The sequence below is a fragment of the Equus przewalskii genome, chromosome 12 (genome assembly GCF_037783145.1).
Source record: "Equus przewalskii isolate Varuska chromosome 12, EquPr2, whole genome shotgun sequence".
Classification (NCBI taxonomy): domain Eukaryota; kingdom Metazoa; phylum Chordata; class Mammalia; order Perissodactyla; family Equidae; genus Equus; species Equus przewalskii.
The window spans coordinates 19,337,610-19,357,933 of NC_091842.1; the positions used below are offsets into that span (position 1 = coordinate 19,337,610).

The 20,324-nt window shown below is 52.0% G+C and overlaps 2 protein-coding genes across 6 annotated transcripts; both read right to left on the reverse strand.

The window, feature by feature from the left end:
- Window positions 1-32: 32 nt before the first annotated feature.
- On the reverse strand, window positions 33-11,984 carry KAT8 (lysine acetyltransferase 8). 2 transcript variants are annotated; one of them, XR_011524747.1, is made up of 12 exons: window positions 11,873-11,984; window positions 9,933-10,369; window positions 8,020-8,094; window positions 7,766-7,941; window positions 4,249-4,302; window positions 3,983-4,147; window positions 3,102-3,191; window positions 1,201-1,341; window positions 1,010-1,103; window positions 759-909; window positions 459-609; window positions 33-202 (listed from the first exon to the last, which is right to left on the reverse strand). XR_011524747.1 is itself a non-coding variant. In XM_008514374.2 (12 exons), the coding sequence occupies exons 2-12, from the start codon at window positions 10,144-10,146 to the stop codon at window positions 138-140; spliced, it is 1,380 nt and encodes a 459-aa protein (XP_008512596.2). In that variant the 5' UTR covers window positions 10,147-10,369; window positions 11,873-11,963; the 3' UTR covers window positions 33-137. The 2 variants fall into 2 exon arrangements, 1 of the variants encoding a protein (XP_008512596.2); XM_008514374.2 differs by having other exon boundaries at window positions 459-613; window positions 11,873-11,963.
- A 1,119-nt stretch (window positions 11,985-13,103) lies between these two features.
- Window positions 13,104-18,643, reverse strand: BCKDK (branched chain keto acid dehydrogenase kinase). Of its 4 annotated transcripts, none has more exons than XM_008514338.2 (12): window positions 17,179-18,643; window positions 16,235-16,601; window positions 16,044-16,112; window positions 15,839-15,949; window positions 15,472-15,519; window positions 15,272-15,391; window positions 15,091-15,189; window positions 14,828-14,901; window positions 14,364-14,492; window positions 14,181-14,270; window positions 13,663-13,821; window positions 13,104-13,571 (listed from the first exon to the last, which is right to left on the reverse strand). In XM_008514338.2, the coding sequence occupies exons 2-12, from the start codon at window positions 16,427-16,429 to the stop codon at window positions 13,427-13,429; spliced, it is 1,239 nt and encodes a 412-aa protein (XP_008512560.1). In that variant the 5' UTR covers window positions 16,430-16,601; window positions 17,179-18,643; the 3' UTR covers window positions 13,104-13,426. The 4 variants fall into 4 exon arrangements, with proteins under 4 accessions (XP_008512560.1, XP_070424086.1, XP_070424084.1 ...); XM_070567985.1 differs by having other exon boundaries at window positions 17,063-17,291; XM_070567983.1 differs by lacking the exon at window positions 15,472-15,519.
- Between the last annotated feature and the right edge of the window lie 1,681 nt (window positions 18,644-20,324).

Below are 20,324 nucleotides of genomic sequence, written 5' to 3' on the forward strand. Positions count from 1 at the left end.
GGCATCGCCCACCCACCTCCCAAGTCCAGAGCCACCAGCAGAACTTACTTTATTAAAAAAATGATGAAACAGGTCTGTACATATTTACAGGCTAGGGGGCAAGGAGGCACAGGTCCAGCAGCAGAGGCAGGGGCCACTCACTTCTTGGAGAGTTTGACTTGCTTGTGCTTGGGGGGTGCCCACTTGAGGCAGACAGAGTCCACTGTGGGGAGAAGAGGCATGAGAGGCAGAGCTGGGCCTCTGGGCCTGGCCTGATCTGGGCCCAGGCCAGGTTTCACTGCTAGGTGAGAACAAGGGCAGACTGAGTCCTGGGGAGGGGGCAGGGAAACCCAGGAATGAGTAACCTGCCCCAGGCATTGGGTCAGGGAGCTGGTCAGACTGGTTTGGGATCACATGACAGCAAAAAGGCGGCTTTGACTCCCAGCAGGTCTTACACCTACCCCCTACCCACTACCCACCTGTTATGGGTGGTTTCTTATATTGGGCACTTTTGAGGTGTTCCTCTACCAGCTTGGGTGTGACACAGATCACATGCTGGCCCTTCCAGTACTTGACCATGTTGAGGGACTGTAGGGTGCTGATGATGTCATTCTGGGTGATACTGGTCATCTGGCTGGGACAGCAAAAGGGGACAAGGAGACAGGATCGTGGTCAATCTTAGAAGAATCTTTCCCTCTTTGAGGGTTCCAGGAAGCCTCCCTTATGAGGTCTTTGATGGACAGCATGCCCTGGACAGGGCTGGGGACCAGGGCCCTCACCTAAGGTCCTTGATAGACAGTGTACCCCGGAAGTCTCGCAGGATCTCCAGCAGGACCCAAGACCAGTAGCTGCGGTAGCTGAGCTTGCCCAAGTCAGACAGTGGCTTCTCGGGGGAGCCTACTGTGCTCTCTAGCTTGGATAGCTCATAACCTGGCAGTGATGGAAATGAGGATCCTGAGGACCCACCGTCCTAGGCAACGCCCCCCCCCCACCAAGCTGTCCCTTGCTGGACAGGCTAGCAGCCACTCACTGAAAGCAATGAGGAACTTTCCGTAGCCACGGCGCTGGTAGGGGGGCAGGGTCAGGATGCAGGCCACGTTGTTACCATCTGGAGACTCCTTCTCCTGCAGGGGTGGGAGATCAGGACCTCCGGGGAGGCTCAGCCCCTTCTCCCGTTCATACTCCCTACCTTCCCTTAACCTGGGCTTCCTAACCCAGCACCTTAGAGAAGTAGCCGACGATGTGTGCTCCCTGCCTGTCCACCTCAGTCAAGATGTAAAAGACGAAGGGTTCCACGTCGAAGTACAATGTCTTGTGGTCCAGGAAAAGCTTAGCCAGCAGACACAGGTTCTGACAGTAAATCTGAGGGGTGGGAGAGGTGGAAGCAGGCTCAGGGAGCAAGTACAACTCCCCCACCTAGCCCATCGAGGCCTGGGCAGGAGCTGTCACCCTGCTCTGCAAGTGCCAGGCTCCAGAAAAGCAGCCGGTGCCAGGCAGATGAAAAATGGGCTCCTCACCAGAACAGTAGTATTTAGAATTGGAAGGAATCTTGGAGTCATTTTCTGATGGACAGGGAAACTGAGAACCAGAGAGCTATTGGCAATGGAGGAGGTAATGGTAGAGCTAGACTAACCCTGACTACCACTTCCGAGTGCTAAATACGAGTTCAGTCTGCACAGATAGTGACTCAAGTTTCAGAGAAACAGGCTCAGAGAAATAGGTGGCTTGCCCAAGGCCCCACGGCTGGTGAGAGCTAGGGCAGGATTCAAACTGGTCTGAGAGTTCTGTCTTATTCATAGTTGTGTCCGTGTGCCTAGCACCAGGCTAAGTATGAAGCTGGGTGCTTGGTAAATGTCTGCTGAATGGTTGAGCCTCGAGCCTGACTCTGAAGCCTGAGTTGTCTGCCCACTTGGCCACGCTCCTCTGCTGGGCCTCACTAGCCTCCTTGCTGCAGGACCAGACACCAACCCACACAAGAGACCAACGTCAGGAGGGACAATGGGACTTTGAGGTTGGCTTCATAGCACAGATCAGGCAGCCCTCTGGTTTATGACATCTTTTAGATCCACTCTCATTTGACCCAACAATTGTGTGAGCTCAGCATTGCTAGTCCCATTTTTTTAGGAGGAAACTGAGGCTCTGGGAGGGGAAGTGCTTGCCTGAGGCCTCAAAGCTGACAGACTGTAGAGCTGGAAAGAACCCCCAGGTCTCCTGCTGGAGTCCTTTCTGCCACTCCCCCTGTTTGTGCTCAGGAAGGCGGAGCAGCAGGCAAGGGCCAGGCTTAGAGCAGATATTCCCCAAGCTTATATATTACAAGGCTGGTTGAGCCCCAAGAGGTCACCAAAAATAACAAAGGCCATGTTTACTACACCTACTTGGTGCCAGGCACTGTGCTAAGCATTAGACATTGCTGTCTCATTTATTCCACTAACAACCCCACTAGATAAATATTATCACGACTACTGTCTTATGGATAAGAAAACAGGAACAAACATTAAGTAAATTGTCCAAGGTCAGCTAGGAAGTAACAGGGCAACCTGAAGCCAGGAGCCACTCCGAAGCCTGCCCTCTTCATCTTACACTCTACTGCCTTTCCACAGGAAACCATCTCACTTGATGAGACCTTCCCAGACTGACTGAGCAAAGGCCAGGTTCTCAATGACAGCAAAGCACACCCCAAAGGCCCTGCCCCCACTGAAGTCTTTCTGCCAGGAACAAGCAACGCAGCCGTCAGAGCCACCAAGCTCTCAGGTAGGAAACCTTACACAAAGCAGTTCCCTCCCAGGAAAAACAAACACCTTTCCTTCAGGCAGAAAGAGAAAGTGCTTCTAGAAGCAGCCTCAGGCACAACAATCTCCACTTTGGGTTCCAGGACTGCTTAAACCTAAACTACCCGATCAGGAGAAAAGTCCTCAGGGACAGACGGAAACCCAGTCCCCAAGGCTGGCACCACAGGGCCATGTGTTTACTATGCACCAACCACAGGCCAAGTGCCAGGCTAAGCACAGTCCCGCAGGCCTTTTCCCGGTGGAGGCTCATCCTAAGGCTGGCCTCTATCCTTTGGTGACAACAAGGATCGTCAGGAGGTGCCCAGTGCTTCCCCACAGCGCCATCCAGCTCACCTTGTGGTCTTTGCCATCCACCTCGTACACAGAGATGTTGCTCTTGCGATAGATTTCCTTTCCTGGGGGCTGCCGCCACTGACACTGGCCCTGGGGGTGGGCATGGGGAGATACAGGCTTGAGACCCGAAGGTTCTCTGCTAGGTGTCCCCATCCCACCCCATGTGGCTTGCAGCAAGGCTCTGCTTCTCTCAGTTTCCCCATCTGTAGACCCTGGGCTGAACACCTCCCCTACATGGAGTAATCCTCCCAAACGCCTGAGAAGACACAGCCCATTTTACAGATGAAGAAACCAAGGCACAGAGAGGCTAAGTAACTGGCTCGCACATCACACACCTAGATGGTTCAAGTCCAGGTCGGTCTGGCTCTAGAGGACTCTGGAGGACTCTCATCTATGACAATGGTGTTTCCTAAACCACACTCAGTTGCTGCAGATTGCACCCTTTGGGAAACACCCTGCTGTGCCAGTGAAGAGAGCCCCCTGCCCCTGGCAGCTCTCGTGTACCAATGCTTTCCATCTGTCCACACCTTATGGTCCCAATGCTCAGGGGCCAGGCTTGCTTCCTCTCTTGCACCAAGGAACCTGGCACTCGGATGGCCTTGATAGATGCGGTGAAAGGCAAAGGACTCAAGGAGAGATAAGGGCAGGGATTACTGTCCCCATTCCACAGAAGAGGAAGCTGAGGTCTGGGGAGGGGCAGCAAGTTGGCCAACGTCTCTCCAGCAAAGACAAAACCAGGCCTGGAATCTAGCTCTCTCAACCCGTGGGCTTTTCCTTGTACTCCACTCTTCTGGATCTCTCTCTTCCCTAGTGCTGCTGCTTCAGCTGCCCTCAGCCTCTAAGCCCGCCTCTCTCACCAGGCCCGGCCGGGCCAGCCTCACCAAGTGGAAGCGGTAGCTCTTCTCATATTTCATATACTTGAGGCAGTACTCGCAGAGCCAGAGCTTGGGCTGCTTCCCATAGTCTTCAGGGAATGGCGAGAAGTACCAGGCATCGATTTCATAGTTTCCAATATGGATCTTGTCCACATACTTCACCTTGGTGATCTGTGGGCAAGGTGGGAGTGGAGAGCAGTGGATGGCTCAGCTGGGGCAAAGAAAGCAGCGGGGAGGGAGTGCCTGCAGTCAGGACCCCTGCCCCTACTTACCGCCTCATGCTCCTTCTCCAAGGCTGCTGTCGTGGGGTCCATCTCTGCATAGGTCTGGACAAGGAAAGAGCAGTGGACAGAGGTGAACAGAAATGGTAGTCAGCCCATCCCTCCCGTGCCCAAGAAGTCAGTGCTTTCCCTCTGTCTTCCAGACCCCATCCTCTGAATGACAGTAAGAACGATACGAATAGCTAACTTGTTTTACCTGGATTTGAAGCTGGCTGGTCCAAGCTCCTCTCCCATCTGCCCACCCACCCATACATCCCAGACGGCCCTGATACCCAAATTTGGACCTTCTGCCAGATGAACAGGGCTAGGATCAGGAGGCCTGGGTCGAGTCCTTGGGTTGATAAGAGCTCCAGCTATACAATGGGATCACTCCAGTTCTGCCAAAGTTGTCGCGAGACAGGTGAAATAATGGATCTTGTCTTCCATGCCCATAGAAGGAACTGGTGCGGACTCCCCAATGTGCCTGGACTTCTTTCCTGAGCACCAGACCCCCTGAGGTGCCTGCCCATGGGACTGCTCCCAGAGGTCCCTCCACAGGCACATCAGACTGTAGGTGTCCAGAAAGGAACTCAACCTTTCCTCCCTGCAAACCTGTTCATCCTCCCAGGTTCCCCACGTCACAGGGAGCATCAGTCTCCTGCAACTGCCCAAGACCAATAACGGGCCTGCTCTTAAGTTTCCTCCCTCTCTCTCAGCCTGGCATTCAATTAACGGCCAAGTTCTGTCAACTCTACCTACTTGACATCTCTGGAATTCTCCTCTCTGTCCCACTCCTAACAGCCACTGCCACCACCTTAGGTCTGGATAATTGACTAGGCCTCCTTAGATTCCCAGCCTCCAGTCATCACCCCTTCAAATCTACACTGCTGACAACACCCCTCTTTTCCCAGCCTTCACGCCTTTGCACATGCAGTTCTTTTCTCCTTGAATGCCCTTCCCTTTCCTTTTGCCACCAGAAAATGCTGGCTCCGCCTAGTACAGAGCATGAGCTAGGTGAGTGCATGATGAGGCAGAGCTTTGTGACCTAGCATGTGTAATTGTTCTTACTCTGCTCCTTCTTGTCCTTCAAGGCTCACGTCCTGCAGGAGGCCTGACTGGATTCTTTCGATGCAGAATACACCCTCTCCTTCCCAAGTCAGGAACGCAGTGGGTAACAACAATACCTTCTGACTGTCCCCACTTGGTGTGCCCTATTTTCCAAGTCCTTAGAGAGCAGAGACTAAAAATCATGTCACACTCACAGCACATTCTGTTCCTAGGCCTGACTGTAGGAGGAACCAAGGACAGCCTGACAACAGAGGGGGGACCCAAGGCCTATGACCTACACCAAAGTAGATGGCAGCCTTGCCCTGTAGTTGAGAAGGCAGAAAGGAGCCAGTGTTTCACCCAGAACCCCCTTCCCGCCTGCATGGCCTCGTTTAACCCTTTTGGCAACCCTGAGATACAGCATTCTTTCTATTTTACAGAAAAGTAAACAGGCAGGGAGAGGTGAGGTCACTCACTCTTGGGGACTAGCTAGCTGCCATCTACTCCAAATGCCAAGAACTCCACAGGCATTATTTCATTTGGTCCTCACAGTGAGCCTGAGACAAGAGTGCTCATTATCCACACTGCACAAAAGAGGAAACTGAGGCACAAAGAGGTGAGGTCAGTTGCCCTAGGTCAACACAGTTGGGCAAGGGCCCTTGGTCTGTCCAGCTCTGAGCCTAACCCCTGCAAAGATGAGGGAAGAAAGATTTTCCTCCTTATAGGCCTCTTTAAAACATATTTCCCAACTCTCACAAGACACAATCCTCTTCTGCAAATGCATTAAAGGACTACAAAAAACACTAATTTTCTTAAATGCTGCAATTTATTTAGAATTAAACATTAATTAGGCTCTGAAGAACCTTGCTGATTATCTCGCTGATTATCCATCCTTTATCACCATTGGCCCATTGTCATTCACCCTGCTGATTACCAGCTTGGAGGTAGGTACATCTTTGAGACTTAATTTACCAGTGCAACCTCACTGAGGAACTAAGAGAACCTTAGACCTGTGCTGTCCAATCAAGCAGCCACTAGCCACATGCAGCTATTTAAATTTATTAAATTTAAATAAAATTTAATTCTCAGTCACATTAAACACATTTCAAGGGTTCAATAGCCACATGTGGCTAGTGGCTACTCTACTGGACAGTACAGACATAGATCACTGACATTTTGTCACAGGAAGTCCAACTGGACGGTGCTGCCTCAGACCTTAAGAGGTCTTTCTAGTTCAGGGTATTTCAATTTTTTTTTTTATCACAACCCACAGTAGGAAGTGCAGTTAGCACTGTAAACCAGTTGACATGTTTGTGTACATAAATGTGTATTTGTATGTGAAATAAAGTTTCTCAAAATAATACTTGCCTTTAACAAAGTTCAACGCACTCTGATATTTTCCACCTTATCCTATTTCTCTCTTCCATTTAAAAGATATAAACGCTGGTCACAATGCACTAAACTAATTTGGCAATCTACTAACAGCTGTGCCCCACAGTTTGAAAAACATTGCTGCAGAGCACACAACAGGTACTCAGAAGGATGAAAGTGCCTGGTTGAAACTAATGAATGTCTGAGTGCCTTGAGAACTCAGCAAACCCTGTTCTCGTCTGCACTCCCCACTTTACAAATCAAGAAACTGAGGCTCAGAGTGGGGAGGAAAGTAACCCCCCAGGGGCAGGCTGGCTTGGTGAAAAGAACCCAGGTTTTAGAAACAAATGGTCTGAGTTTCTAGGATGTGTCAAAGCCATGGTTAATGGTCTGTGCCCCACAGCAGAAGAATCTAGTTGGCAAATCTAATTCCTGACTGGGTTCCTAAACTCATCTGTTCCTTCCCTGTAAACTGAGGAGAATAATAATGCTTACCTCTCAGGGTTGCTGTGAAACTTCATTGAGATCATATATTAAAATACTTAGCCTAAAACTTTGACACGCAAGTCAATAAATGTTTGCCATTATTATTCTAATTCCAGCCCACCTTTTTACTAGCTGCGTGACCTTGGGTATGTTACCTAATCTCTCTGAGCCTGCTTCCTCATTCACAAAAGGAAATAATTATCCCTGTGGTGTTGAATTGTTATGGAGGATTTGATGAGCTTATGCATGTACAGTACTCAGCATGATGTCTGGCAATAGCAAGTGCCCAACATCATTCATTCTCTTTCTTCCCCTTGGACTTCAAGTTATTCAGTCTAACGTGGCACAGCCAATAGGAGATGAAAGAGCCTATCGGTGCAGGAGGCCTGAGTTCCAGTCCCAACTGTACCATTTCTTTGCTGTGAGACTGCAGCCAAGCCCTTGCCCTCCCTGAGCCTCAGTTTTCTCATCTGTGAAGAGCACAAAAGAAGAAATAGGTAAAGTCCCTGACACACTGTAGGAGCTTAAGAAATGGAAACTGCTGTGGTTTTGGCACTGGGACCCAAGGGAGTTGGCAGAGGCAGCTGAACCTCCTGAGGCCCTGGGGAAGGGGAGGGGCCCGGACCTTCTGCACGTGGTTGATCTCATCATGCTTGCGCTTCTGGTTGCGAGTGATCTTGCGCTCAGGCTGCTCAGCCAGCTCACTCAGGTACTTCTCTGAGTTCTTCTGCACAGCATCCTTGACTGTCTTGGTCAGTGCCAGCCGGTTCTTGTCTACCCATTCGTCCAGTCGCCGGTTAACTGTGAGGATGGGCCATGAGGGTGTTGCCTTTCTACCCCTCTCCCCCAACCCAGGCCTGGATACCCCAAGTCACTCACAGCCCACGTAATGTACATAGAATTCCTCTCGGCCCTCCTGATCATTCACTCGAGACTGGATCACTTCAGCAGAATCTGTGAAGGATAAAGGCTAGAATCATCAGGAAGGAAGGCAGGGCTGGAACAAGAGGGATCCCCCACACTGAGCAGCAGTTTCCAGATTTCAGGACCACAAGCTAACTTGACCTGTCCACATCTGCCATTCAACAACTGCCTGTGAGATGGGCCAGGATGGAGCTATTATTCTTATTTTTCTTTTTTTTGAGGAAGGGTAACCCTCAGCTAACATCTGTCACCAATCCTCCTTTTTCGCTGAGGAAGACCAACCCTGAGCTAACATTGTGCCCATCTTCCTCTAATTTATATGTGGGACACCCGCCACAGCATGGCTTGATGAGCAGTGCATAGGTCCACAGCCGGGATCTGAACCGGCGAACCCCAGGCTGCTGAAGCGCAACATGCCAACTTAACTGCTGTGCCACTGGGCTGGCCCCTGTTATTCTTATTTTTTTAATTTTTATTATTTGAGGAAGATTAGCCCTGAGCTAACGTCTGCCACCAATCTTCCTCTTTTTGCCAAGGAAGACTGGCCCTGAACATCTGTGCCCATCTTCCCCTACTTTATACGTGGGACGCCTACCACAGCATGGCCTGCCAAGCGGTGCCATGTCCACACCTGGGATTCAAACCGGTGAACCCTGGGCTGCCAAAGCGGAAGGTGTGAACTTCACCACTGCGCCACCAGGCTGGCCCTGTTATTCTTATTTTACAGATGAGAAAACTGAGGCTTACCCAGGCTCACAGAGTTGAAAAGTGCTAAGAACTAATACTTAACTGGGTTTAAGTGTGCCTCCAAACTCAATGCTTGTTTTACTATACTCAGTCATTCATTTGTTCAGGGGTCAAGAGGGCTGGCTCTGGAGTCAGACAGCCTAGGTTTATATACAATTCTAGCTCCTGACTTCCTATCTATGTTTAACTGAGCAAGTTATTTCAGCTTTCTGAACCTGTTTCTTCCTCTGTAAAAGAGGGCTATTACCCACCTCAGAAGATGAGTTAATGCCTCTAAAGCTTTAGCAGTATAGCACCTGACAACTAGCAGACTATTCAATAAATGAGTACAGCAACCACTGCATGTCTGGCCCTATGCTGTATTCTTGCTTGGTTCAGAGGACACAGCAATGAATCACAAGTGGTCCTGCCGCCCAGAAGCTCTCACTTTGAAAGGGGAAGACACAGACAGACAATGACAACATAATATTACACATACCACGGCTGAGGTATGAAGAAAATGTTGCAGGAACATACAGAAGGGAATGATTCACTTGGCCTGAAGGGAGTGAGGAATGGCATCGCAGGTGATATGGTGTTAAAAAGATGAGTAGGAGCTTGCCAGGTGAACAAGGAGAAAGGGAAGAAAGGGCAGAGGGCACAAGCGGTAAAAGGCATATGGTCTTCAGAAGACATAGTGTGGTCTGGTCTGGCAATGGCCTTTGCTAGGGGTGACTAGCGAGGTCACAAAGATAAATGACATTCTGAGGAACTTGGGGGGTTTTTAAAGATGAGGCAAGGCAATGGAAGGGAGGGAAAAGCTCGTTTCTCTGTTCTGGAAGGTCTCCGCTGGCGGCTGTAGCGGACGGATGGAACGGGAAGTAGCACAGACAAGAGAGAACAGCGAGGAAGCAAGGCTAAGAGGAAAAGGGAATGAAGCCTAAGAGAGGGCAAGGAAGTGGAAAAGGAGCTCTATATACAAGAAGAATTCGGCGACAGCCTGACAGGTGGGGCTTATAGGCGGCGCCCGGGATAGCCTGAAACTCCGCCTTCTCTTTCCTCCAGCCCCGCCCCGCACGACTCCCAGCCCCTCAGAGAACCCGTTCCCAGGCCCCGCCCACGCCCCTAAACCCCGCCCTCACGCCAGGTGCTATCCGGCCGCCGGCACAGGTACGTTTCTCCGATCTCCACGGTGACTTCCGGCTCGCCGCGCGCCGGCGTCGGCGGAGAGACGCGGCCCGGGGACGACGGGGCAGTTCCCTCGACTGCCGCATTCTCCCCGGGCCCGGGCTCGCTCTCCCCCGAGATCCCTGAAGTCGCCGCCGCAACCGCCGCAGCAGCTGCCTGTGCCGCCATCGCTGTAGTGGAAGTGACGCCAGACTCCGGCGCCGCGCAGCGCTTTCAGCTCCGGGTCAGCGACGCGTGGCGGAGGCCGCGGCAGGCTGGAGGGTGGGGTCTGTGACGTGGCCGGAGCTCATTGGTTGCTGCGGCCATCTTCGCGGCCCCGAGACAAGCTTGACGTTTCCTCTGCCAAGTGTCCTGGAGTTCTTTTTTTTCGGTATGGAAATATGGTTGCACCCTAGAGTTGAAAAGAGGAGAAGGACTTCCCTGATGTGATGACTCAGCTCTGTCATTTTAAAGGCCCTGGTGTCTGAAGAAGTCAAAACATGCCAGTGATCAGAGGGCGCTGCCCCCATCTTAACGGGGCGGGGCCAGAGCAGCCTCCCTGGCTGCCTGGCATTCGGGCCGCGAGGCAGGAATTAACACCCATCCCTGCGCCGCCCCCTTCGCTAGCCTAATACCGATCACCCCTTTTTGAAGATTGAAGAAATTGCCTTCCTTGCTCAGGGTGAGGAAAGGATACAGTTGGAGAGGGGGAAGCAGGACAAGTGTGTCCAGGGACACCCAATAAAACACTCTCACAGAATCAAGCCTTTCTAAAGAAAGGACCAGGCCCCCAAACCAGACGCCCGCTGAACAGACACTAGCCAAAGGCAGTGGACATAATGGAGAGTGTTTTGGACTTAGTGAGTGAGGAATCCTGGGTTCTGGCTCTACTCTGGGTAAGGTGTACAAGTGTGTCCATTCTCAAAGTGTAGGTAAAGGTAAAACTGTATATAAGCCATATAACTATATGAAAGTTAAACCACATATTTATCTCTCTCCTATGTATATAAAACAAGTGTATTCCACAGTGCCAGACAGGGTAGGTGCTCAATAAACATTCCCTTTGGCCACTCTCTGAATCTTCTCTGACTTATAATTTGGTTATTGGGCTTAGACAGAAACAATTCTAAGAGGGGTGTAATGCTCAAGGCCCGAGGTTACAGATCAAGAAATACTTGAGTTAGGTATTTGGGGGCGGGGGGGGGGGGGCCAGTGGGAAGTGCTGGTAACTTGGATCTGGGGAAATGAAGCAAGTTGTGGGGGGCAGTGAATGCCAGGTGTCTGGCAGCATAAGAAACAAAACAAAAGTCAGGAAAGAAAAAATTAAAATCGTAATAACTTTTCCCACTCCCCACCCCACCCAACCCCACCCCTCATCTTCGAGATTGTTATTCTATGGGACCGGCACCGTGGCCGAGTGGTTAAGTCCACACACTCCGCTTCGGCGGCCCAGGGTTGGGATCCAGGGCGTGGACATGGCACCGCTTGTTAGGCCATGCTGAGGCGGCGTCCCACATGCCACAACTAGAAGGACCCACAACTAAAATATACAACTGTGTACCAGGGGGATTTGGGGAGAAAAAAGCAGGAAAAAAAAAAAAAAAAAGATTGGCAACAGTTGTTAGCTCAGGTGCCAATCTTTAAAAACAAAAAAAAAAGATTGTTATTCTATCCACCCAGGGTTCTGGTGTCTCACTTTCGACTTCACCCAACATCTTCACTTATACTGTCCTAGTTAAGGATTAGCCTAGGCTTTATAAATCCCTGATCAATGTCACCGCACCAACCTCCTCGCTATTCTCCCTCCACCAGTGATTCTTCTAATATGCAAAACTGATTGTTCCTCCTAGGACTATGTAGATGATTCACCCAGATCCCCTGGAATCTCTTTGTTGCTTCTGTGTGCCCAAATTACCTTTGATGTGCTTTCAAAAGCCAGCACCAGAGGCTCTTCTTTATCGAACTGCCCCTCAGGCCAATAGAGCTGTTTTGCCTGAAAAAGCTGAAAACTGATTTTTTTTGGCCTGGAAGTTCAAGTACCTCCCCACCCACACTTCCCAAGACAGACATTAACCAACGGTTGTCAAATGGAGGAGTTTATCAATGACTGTGGAACTTAGTTAGCTCTGTGGCCTCCAGCTCTGAGGCAGAACTTTGGCTCTGAACTTTTGTGTGAGATCACTCCTCGCCTGGCCTCTTGCCTGTCCCTTTCTTGCTTCCCCTACTCCCTTCCATAAGCACTTTCTTAACAAATCACTTGGACACAAATCCTCCTCTCAGGGTCTCCTTCCAGAAAATCCAAACTGAAACATCTTCCTAGCTTAAAACCCATCCACAGATCCCTGCTGCTTCCAGGATAAAGCCCATGCTTCTTGGCTCTACATTCAAGGCCCTTCACCCCAACTGCCAACTGCCACCTACCTCTTCAGCCTCACCCCCCCTGCACTGCAGCCAGCAGGATTTTCAGCCTGGCAAGTGGTTTCCCACCACCTGGCATTTGCCCTCCAGATACAATTCCCATCTCCCCTAAAACCTCCACTTCCATCACTAGTCCCACCAAGCAGGCCCTCAGGCCTATCTTCTCCTTCCCTGGCAAGATGGGCAGAGGGTCCCCACTTGCTCTCCAGAGCCCTTTCCTTTTGCCCTCCCTACCAGGGCCCCACTGTCCGCTGGGGCCTGACAGGGCACAATCTTGTGTGTTCCTTTCCTTGGCAGCAGCAGGCACAGCTGGCAGGCAGTATTTTTAACCTTACTCAAGTTCGGGAATCAGGTGGTTCACGAGGTTGCCCAATCTGGTGACCTTCACCTCTAGAACCTGTGACTGCCAGGAAGGGAAGAGTCAGAACTGAGACCTGAAGCTGGGCTTCAATATTGTCTGGGATCCAGAATCAATATTGTCTGAGACCTGAAGCTGGGCCTCAATATTGTCTGGGATCCAGAAACATTTGTTACATGAAATGAATGAACAGTCTTTGTATAAACTCCCAGAGTCATCCCCATTCCCGCCAAACCAAATGTGCAAGAGACTTGGGGCCAGTTATATTCCTGGCTGTCAAGACAGGGACAGTTAATGAAGTAGTTAAACCCAAGGGCCCAGGGAACCACCATGGGGACAGAAACAAAAACTCACCTGCCCTCCCAACACATGGGGCCCAAGAGGGCATTCAAAATGTTAACTTTAATAACAAACAGCAGGTCAAAGTGGGGGTTCCCCAGGAGTGAGAATGACAGAGCTAGTGCTGGAAGCCTCAAGGTTCCCCACTTCCTCCCCTCCAAGGCCTGGAGGCAGGGAAGCAGTGGATCCTGTCGAGGAGGGGTGGCACTCGGCTCCATGTGAGTCCATCTGTTTGGGGCCCTAAGACCCAAGATGCAGCAGCATGTGGAGAGGGTGGCACCCTGCCTGCCCCAGAGGGTCTGGGCAGGGTGGGTGGGCCAGGCTGGGCAGGTGAGCAGGCCAAGGGCTGTGGGGTCAGATGCGGAAGCTTTCCTCTCGGCCATCGATATGACGGAGCCGCAGGTAGACATCTGTGCCAATGCCCTGCAGGGACTGCAGCTGGAGGGAACCACCAAGGTACTCCGCGTAGGCCCGTGATGTGGGCAGCCCGAAGCCAAAGCTGGGAGTGGGCAGGGGGACAGGACAGGGGCTTCAGAGGCTTGAGTCTTCTGGGGCCCCCCACCCTCTATCCTGGCCAGGTGGGGTCTCACCCGTGCATGGGGCCTGACTGGCCGCCACTGTGCATGTCCAGGTGGCCAAAGAGGGGACTGATCCGGGGGTCCTGGGTGCTGGCCTCAGCTGTAGTGAAGTGGTAGTCCATAACCCGATCCAGGTCTTTGTGAGTGATTCCCCCGCCCCGGTCTGAAATCCTGGCAGGATGTCAATATCATGAGCTTGGCTCAGCTTTGGTGGGGAGCTCACTACCTCCCAAGTAGACAGTGCTAAATCTCCTTCCTGTTCCTTCCACCTAAAGATGGAATGTGGTCCAGCTAGACCCTTGGGCCTTATTTTTTATAAGCTACATTTCTCCATCTTCACTTCTGCCTAGGCCATGACTGCTTATCCCTTCTCTATCCAGCTCATGGCAATCTCAGGACCAGAAAATATCTTGTCTGACCAGGGACCAAGTCTCAGCATGAGGCAGGTACTGGCTCAAGGTCATATAGCAAGTCAGAAACAGTGCCTGGAACCCCCATCAACCCCAAATCAACTCCCACTCAGGGCAAACCTGATGACAAGATCGATATCATTGTTGGCGATGGTGATGACCACATCTGGGACATTGTACGGAGTGTCTAGGTGACTTTCCATCGTGGCTCTATGCAGGGGAGAAAGACCAGTAGGTAGCGGTCTTAGTAGCCTCACCCCAGAGTTTCTGTCTGCCTCCTTCCCACATATGCAGCCAGCCCACCTCATGGCATTCTTGAGCAGCTCGGGCAGGATGTAGTCCAGCGGCATGGGAATGAAGGGGAAACGGGCAGCCACATGTCCATTGATGCGGACGCGGGGGGCATTGCCATACTTGTGCTCACACAGGCGTCTGTGGATAGGAGCAAGGGTTTAGACCTAGACCAGTGCTTCTCAACTGGAGGCAATTCTGCCCCCAGCCCACCCACGGGGAGATTTTGCAATTTCTAGAGACATTTTTGCTTGTCACAACTGGGGAGTACTGGCATGAGGTGAGTATAGGCCAGGAATCCTTCTGAACATCCCAGCAAGCACAGGACAGCCCCTCACAAAAAAGAATTATCTGGCCCAAAATGTTAATAGTGTCACAGTTGAGAAACCCTGCCCTAGTCTATGCTCTGGGTAAAGGCTCAGACCTAAGCTTTCTCCACCTGAAGACATTCACCCCTTTAGGCGTTCTAGCCTCACCTGGCAAAGTCCACCCACTTTTCAATAATCTTCTTCGGCGAGAGGCGAGTGCAGATGATGCCAACAAAGTCAGGCTGGCAGGAGAAAGACAGTCAGACCTAGGCAGCACCTCCACCCACACCTCAGCCACCAAATGCTTGCAACCTCTAGACTGAAGTAGCCCCAAGCCTCTCCCAGCCCTCAGCCCACTCCCCAGCCCAAGGGGGCCCCTGGCTCTGCCCCACTTGACATTCCCAGGTGGGTCTCAGGTCCCAGAGCCCTACCTTGTCCTCATGCAGTGCCAGATGATGTGTGGCCAACATGCGGATCCCAAGCCTTGAAGTCAACGTCTTGTCCAAGAAGTAGCGGACAAGCTTTTCATCCTGTAAAGAGTGGAGTCTCAGAAACCCTGTGCCCTTCCCAGGCTCCCCAACAAGCCTGGGCCCCCAATGCACTGCCCCTGACCTCTATGTGCTTCCGGCTCTCACGCAGTCCCTCAGCTAAGAGGGTCACCACATCCTTGTGGTCGTCCAACAGCTGTCGCACCAGCTGGCAGTATCGGGTGTCGTCCGCCTGGTCCTTGATCTGCAGGCCACAAAGTCATGAGCATGGATGGTGCAGCCCTGACCTCTCAGCCCCTCACCCTGCCCTGGCCCAGCCCTCACCGGAGGGAAGTCTGTCAGCTTCTGGAAGGCACGGATGTATAGCTCGTGCTGCAAGGAAGAGGTGTGGGAATTCACAGGGATGCTGTGGGCACTGGGTAGAGAATAGCCACCCAAGTCTACCCATGGGGGTTGCCATCCACCCCAATTCACTTAGTTCAGACCCCAGTCATGGTCTTTCAAGCTTCCACGAATATGCAGCTTTGGCCTCTGAAGGGTTGGGTCTGAGTCCTCCATAGCCCTGAAACCTTTTGGCAGGCAAGTCTCAGCCACTCTGGTCCCATCTCCCCATTTGCCCCCTGGGCAGTGGGCACATTGATCTAAGGTCCCCTCTACTAGGGAAACCCATGCCCCAGGTAGCCCACCTTACCACGTGCAGTATGGTAGGGTTGCAGCCAATGATGAAAGGAAGGCTGCGGAAGCCCTTAATGCGGTGAGCGATCCTCACTGGCAACTCTTGCTGCAAGTACCGGGCACTTTTCTAGATGAAAAAGAGGAGGGAAGGTAGGGCCAGGGCCTGAATGGCTAGGCCAGAGCTCCAGGACCAAGAGAAAAATAGGGGATAGGAATCTTACCAGAAGGTGGCTGCCATCCTGAGAGCGACCTGAATAGAGCATCATGGTCGGAGTGAGGCGGACTGAGGGCTGGTGGGGCAGATGGGCTTTGAGCACTGGATCTCCAACACCCTCCCCCACCACGTTTGCTCCACCCCTTCCCTGGACACCCTCTCTAGCTCTAACCCAGCCTTGCGGCCCCAGCTGCACACCTTCTCCGCCGCCACGTCGATGGCTGACTGGTTGTAAAAGGAAGTCACAGTCTTGGAGCGCTCCCGTGCCATCTCCACGTGGTGTGTATCAGTGGCTGATGTGGAGCCAGCCCGAAGTAAGAGTGCGGGCCCCAAGAGGGGCCGGAGTGGAGGCCCACCCCGGGGGCCATTCCCCAGCACCGAAGCTAGTATCATTGTCTTGCTTCTTTGTCGGACGGGGTGGCCCCTAGGGTGAGGACCCAACAGACGGAGGCGACCCCAAAACGGGGCAGGAGGGATGTGGGTGGGCAGGGGCTCTTCTCTGACTTCAAGGGCAAGGGTCAGTCGAGGATGCTGACAAGCTCAGCCCCGCGGGAGCAGCTCCCATCTACGGGGATAAGGGAAGGAGAATTTGTAAGACCCGAATCTAGACGACCCGCACCATCTCTCCACGGGGGGCACTGGTAACCTGAGGCCTGGGTAATCTCTGCCCGCCCCTTCAACCACCTCCCCAAACACACACAGGCAGACCATGGACAACTTTGCTTTCCGTAGCTCCTATTCTTCAACCTGAGGCTGTAGCTGGTGGTCTGGAGGGAAGGGGATCCTCAGACCTGTCCAGCGCGAAAACCTTGCCCCCGCTGTCTGGGCCTGGGTACCGTCGGTCAGAGGGCGGGGCTGACCCCTACTCAGCGCCTTCAGACCCGGGCCCCTGAGCCTGGCCTGCGTACGTGAGGCACACAGCACCGGGCGCCCGAGGGCCGGCTGCATCGAGGCCGCGGGCCAGGAGTCCCCGTGTGGGTTCCCGCTCCGCAGGGTCACTTGGTTCGGCCCAGATCCCCCACATACGGTAGAAGCCAGGACCCCATCCACGCGCACTCCCGCGGTCCAGCGCAATGGCGAAGGCTTCAGGCACACGCTGCGAAGCCTCCGCGAGCAGGGTCTCCGCGGGCTGCTCCACTTACCGCGGGGCCAGAGCCAGGGCCGGGGTCCGAGCGGAACGGCCCAACAGTCGACTGGCCCGGCGAGCCGAGCCGCCTGCGCCCTCTACCGCCGTGACGTCACGTGGCCTGTAGGCGCCCGGTGTCTCTTGGGAACGGTAGTTTGGAGAGGAAAACTCGCGACCCTGGCGCCAGCCCATTCCCGGCTGTGCCTCTGCTCCTGTACCCCTAAATAAACACCATGGCTCCCTCTGCAGGGCTCCCAGAACTATCTCTGGTCTCTCTGGGCCTCTTTCCTGCTTTATAAAATGGGCACCCTGGGAAGCGAAACGGGAGAGGGCCAGAAGACCCTTAGATGTAAAGCGCACCGACCAAACCCTGGCTGGATTCCTTCCCTGAGGTCCCGTCCTCTCCTTCCAGCTCTTGACTCATTTATGGGAAACCAGACTGCCTGTTTCAAACCTCAGCTCAGCCATTTACCATCTGGGGCAAGAGACTTATCTTGTTCAATGCTTTAATTTTCCGTATTGGTAAAATAAGGATGTATCAATCTTGAGGTTGTGTGGTTATGTCAATGTATATATGTAAAGTGCCTAGAACAGTGCCAGGAGTGGAATTAGCATTATATAAGTGTTAGGTATTATTACTATTATTATTCATTCGTTTATGCCTGCAACAAACACCGATTGTGTCACTTTTCTGTGCCAGAAGAGGAGATTGGGTGTTAAATCAAATAAATAGACCTTTCCCTGCCCTGAAGAGGAAGACAGACAGTTTTGGTGTTATCAGCTGTGAGTAGGGCTGCACAGGATGCTGTGGAAGCATCAAATAGGGACTGGGACATTGGTACAGGTGCAGTGTGGATAGGACTTGGCCAGGCACGGGAGCTGGAGTGGGAAGGATGGCAGGATAGAGAATAGCCTGGGTAATCTGAGGATATGGCTGGAGCCATGTGGAGTCTGGGAAGGAGAGGGGCCAAATGGGGTGACCAGAGCCAGGTCATCTAGGATAAGGAGTCTGCATTTGTCCTGAGGTATTAAGAAGTCACTGAAGGGTTTTAACTCTTAGCATCCTCTGGCTGTAATGATTGGGAGAGTGGGGGTCGGTGAAACCAAATTCAGAGAGACTACTGAAAAGACAATTTCCTTTTCCAAGCAGGAGATAATGGGAGAGAGACTTTCAGTGTGTTTGTGTGTATGTAATTGTACTGATTAGATTTTTCTTTACTGTAGTTATGTATTTTCTAAATATCCTAAAATTTTTAAATAAAAAAAGGGCTAAGTGAAGCAGGGGACATCTTTGGAACCCAAAGACTTTCTTTAAACTTCAGCAGAGGTGCGACCCTTCACCAAGGGGCTCTCTGAGTCTCTAGATTTCCTATTCGCCCCCACCTCCCCACACCATTCCCACGCTTTCTTTTTCAGCGTCTTGGCAATATCTTGGGGGTGCAGCCGGGAAGCTACTCAGCTCGAGGCAGCTCTGCTTGACCCTGCGGAAGGGAGAGAGAAAGGTGCGCTCAGCAGGGAGGACAGCAAGCGCTTGTAGTGTGCCAGAACCGGGCGCTCACGTGGCCGCGGCGTGGAGCAGAGAGCGGGAGACTGCTGCGGTGGCTGCCACAGAGCGGGGCGGCATCCGCGAAGGGCCTCACCTCTTTTGACCCGGCGCGATTGACCAGAGCTCGACCTGAGCTTGCTGCTGCCCCCTGGCGGCGGCGGTTGGACATGCACCCACGAGTCCTTTTTCAGGATGCTAACATAAGCTTACCCGTAGTCCAGACGCTCTTCTAAGGGCTTCAGAACAACCCTCTGAGCCAAGTACTATTATTATCCTCTTTTATAGATGAGGGAACCGAGGCCCAGAAAGCTTAAAAGATTCGTCCCCCTTTTTCCTCTCCATTATCACCCTCCCTACACACACACACTCACTGGCTCCAGCCACGCTGGCCTCCCTGTTGTTCCCTAAGCACACCAGGCAACTTCCACCTCAGAGCCTCTCACTGGCTGTTCCCTCCACCTGGAACACCCTTCCCCTAGATATCCACATAGCTTACTCCCTCACCTCCTTCAAGCTTTTGCTGAAATGTCAACTGAATGAAGCCCACTCTGACCATCCTATTTAAAATTGCAATCATGTCCATTTCCCTCACTCTGCTCCACTTTTTATTTTATCCATAGCCTTTATCACCAACAACATACTGTATACTTTATGTATTTATTATATTAATTGCTCATTTTTTTCCTCCTCTTCTAAAGTGTAAGACCAGAGCATGAATATTTGTCTGATTTACTGATTTATCCCAAGTTGCTAACACAATCTCTGGCACACGACAGGTACTAAATAAACATTTGCTAAATAAATGAAAGACATATTGGGCTTTGTTCTATGATCTATTGAAATGAGATGCTATTGAAAGGCAGAGAGTGACAAAACTACAACTTTATTTATTTTTTTAAAAAAATATTTAATGTATAATTTGGTAAGCTTTTTAAAAAAAGATTTTATTTTTCCCTTTACTCTCCATTGCCCCCCTGTACATAGTTGTGTATTTTCAGTTGTGGGTCCTTCTAGTTGTGGCATGTGGGATGCCGCCTCAACATGGCTTAGATGAGCAGCACCATGTCTGCGCCCAGGATTTGAACTGGTGAAACCCTGGGCTGCCAATGCAGAGACTGCGAACTTAACCACTTGGCCACGGGGCCAGCCCCCTACAACTTTATTTTTTAAAGGATCACTTCAATTTCTGTGTAGAGAATGAACCTTGGGGTGAGGGACAAGGATATCTGGGAAACAGCGAGGAGGCTACTGCATTTATCTAGGTGGGAGGTGATGATGGCTTGGACCAGAGTGTGGTCTGCATAGATTATGGGGAATGAGAGAGTAGTCCAGGAGGAACGGCTTGGGTGAATGGATGGGCCATGGTTAAAATGGGAAACCCCAGGGGCCGGCCCTGTGGCACAGCAGTTAAGTGTGCACATTCTGCTTCGGCAGCCTGGGGTTCGCCGGTTCAGATCCCGGGTGCGGGCATGGCACCGCTTGGCAAGCCATGCTGTGGTAGGTGTCCCACATACAAAGTAGAGGAAGTTGGGCACGGATGTTGGCTCAGGGCCAGTCTTCCTCCGAAAAAAAGAGGAGGATTGGCAGCGGATGTTAGCTCAGGGCTAATCTTCCTC

What these genes read in the sequence shown, in the direction of transcription:
- BCKDK (XM_008514338.2), bottom strand. Translation starts at nt 16,429, where the DNA reads ATGATACTAGCTTCGGTGCTGGGGAATGGCCCCCGGGGTGGGCCTCCA. An exon ending in GATATCGATCTTGTCATCAG is followed by an intron (nt 13,822 to 14,180) that starts GTTTGCCCTGAG and finishes ACATCCTGCCAG; the next exon opens with GATTTCAGACCGGGGCGGGG. An exon ending in CAGTCAGGCCCCATGCACGG is followed by an intron (nt 13,572 to 13,662) that starts GTGAGACCCCAC and finishes GCCCACTCCCAG; the next exon opens with CTTTGGCTTCGGGCTGCCCA.
- KAT8 (XM_008514374.2), bottom strand. Translation starts at nt 10,146, where the DNA reads ATGGCGGCACAGGCAGCTGCTGCGGCGGTTGCGGCGGCGACTTCAGGG. An exon ending in TGGAGAAGGAGCATGAGGCG is followed by an intron (nt 4,148 to 4,248) that starts GTAAGTAGGGGC and finishes CCTTGCCCACAG; the next exon opens with ATCACCAAGGTGAAGTATGT. An exon ending in TCGTCGGCTACTTCTCTAAG is followed by an intron (nt 1,104 to 1,200) that starts GTGCTGGGTTAG and finishes CCACCCCTGCAG; the next exon opens with GAGAAGGAGTCTCCAGATGG.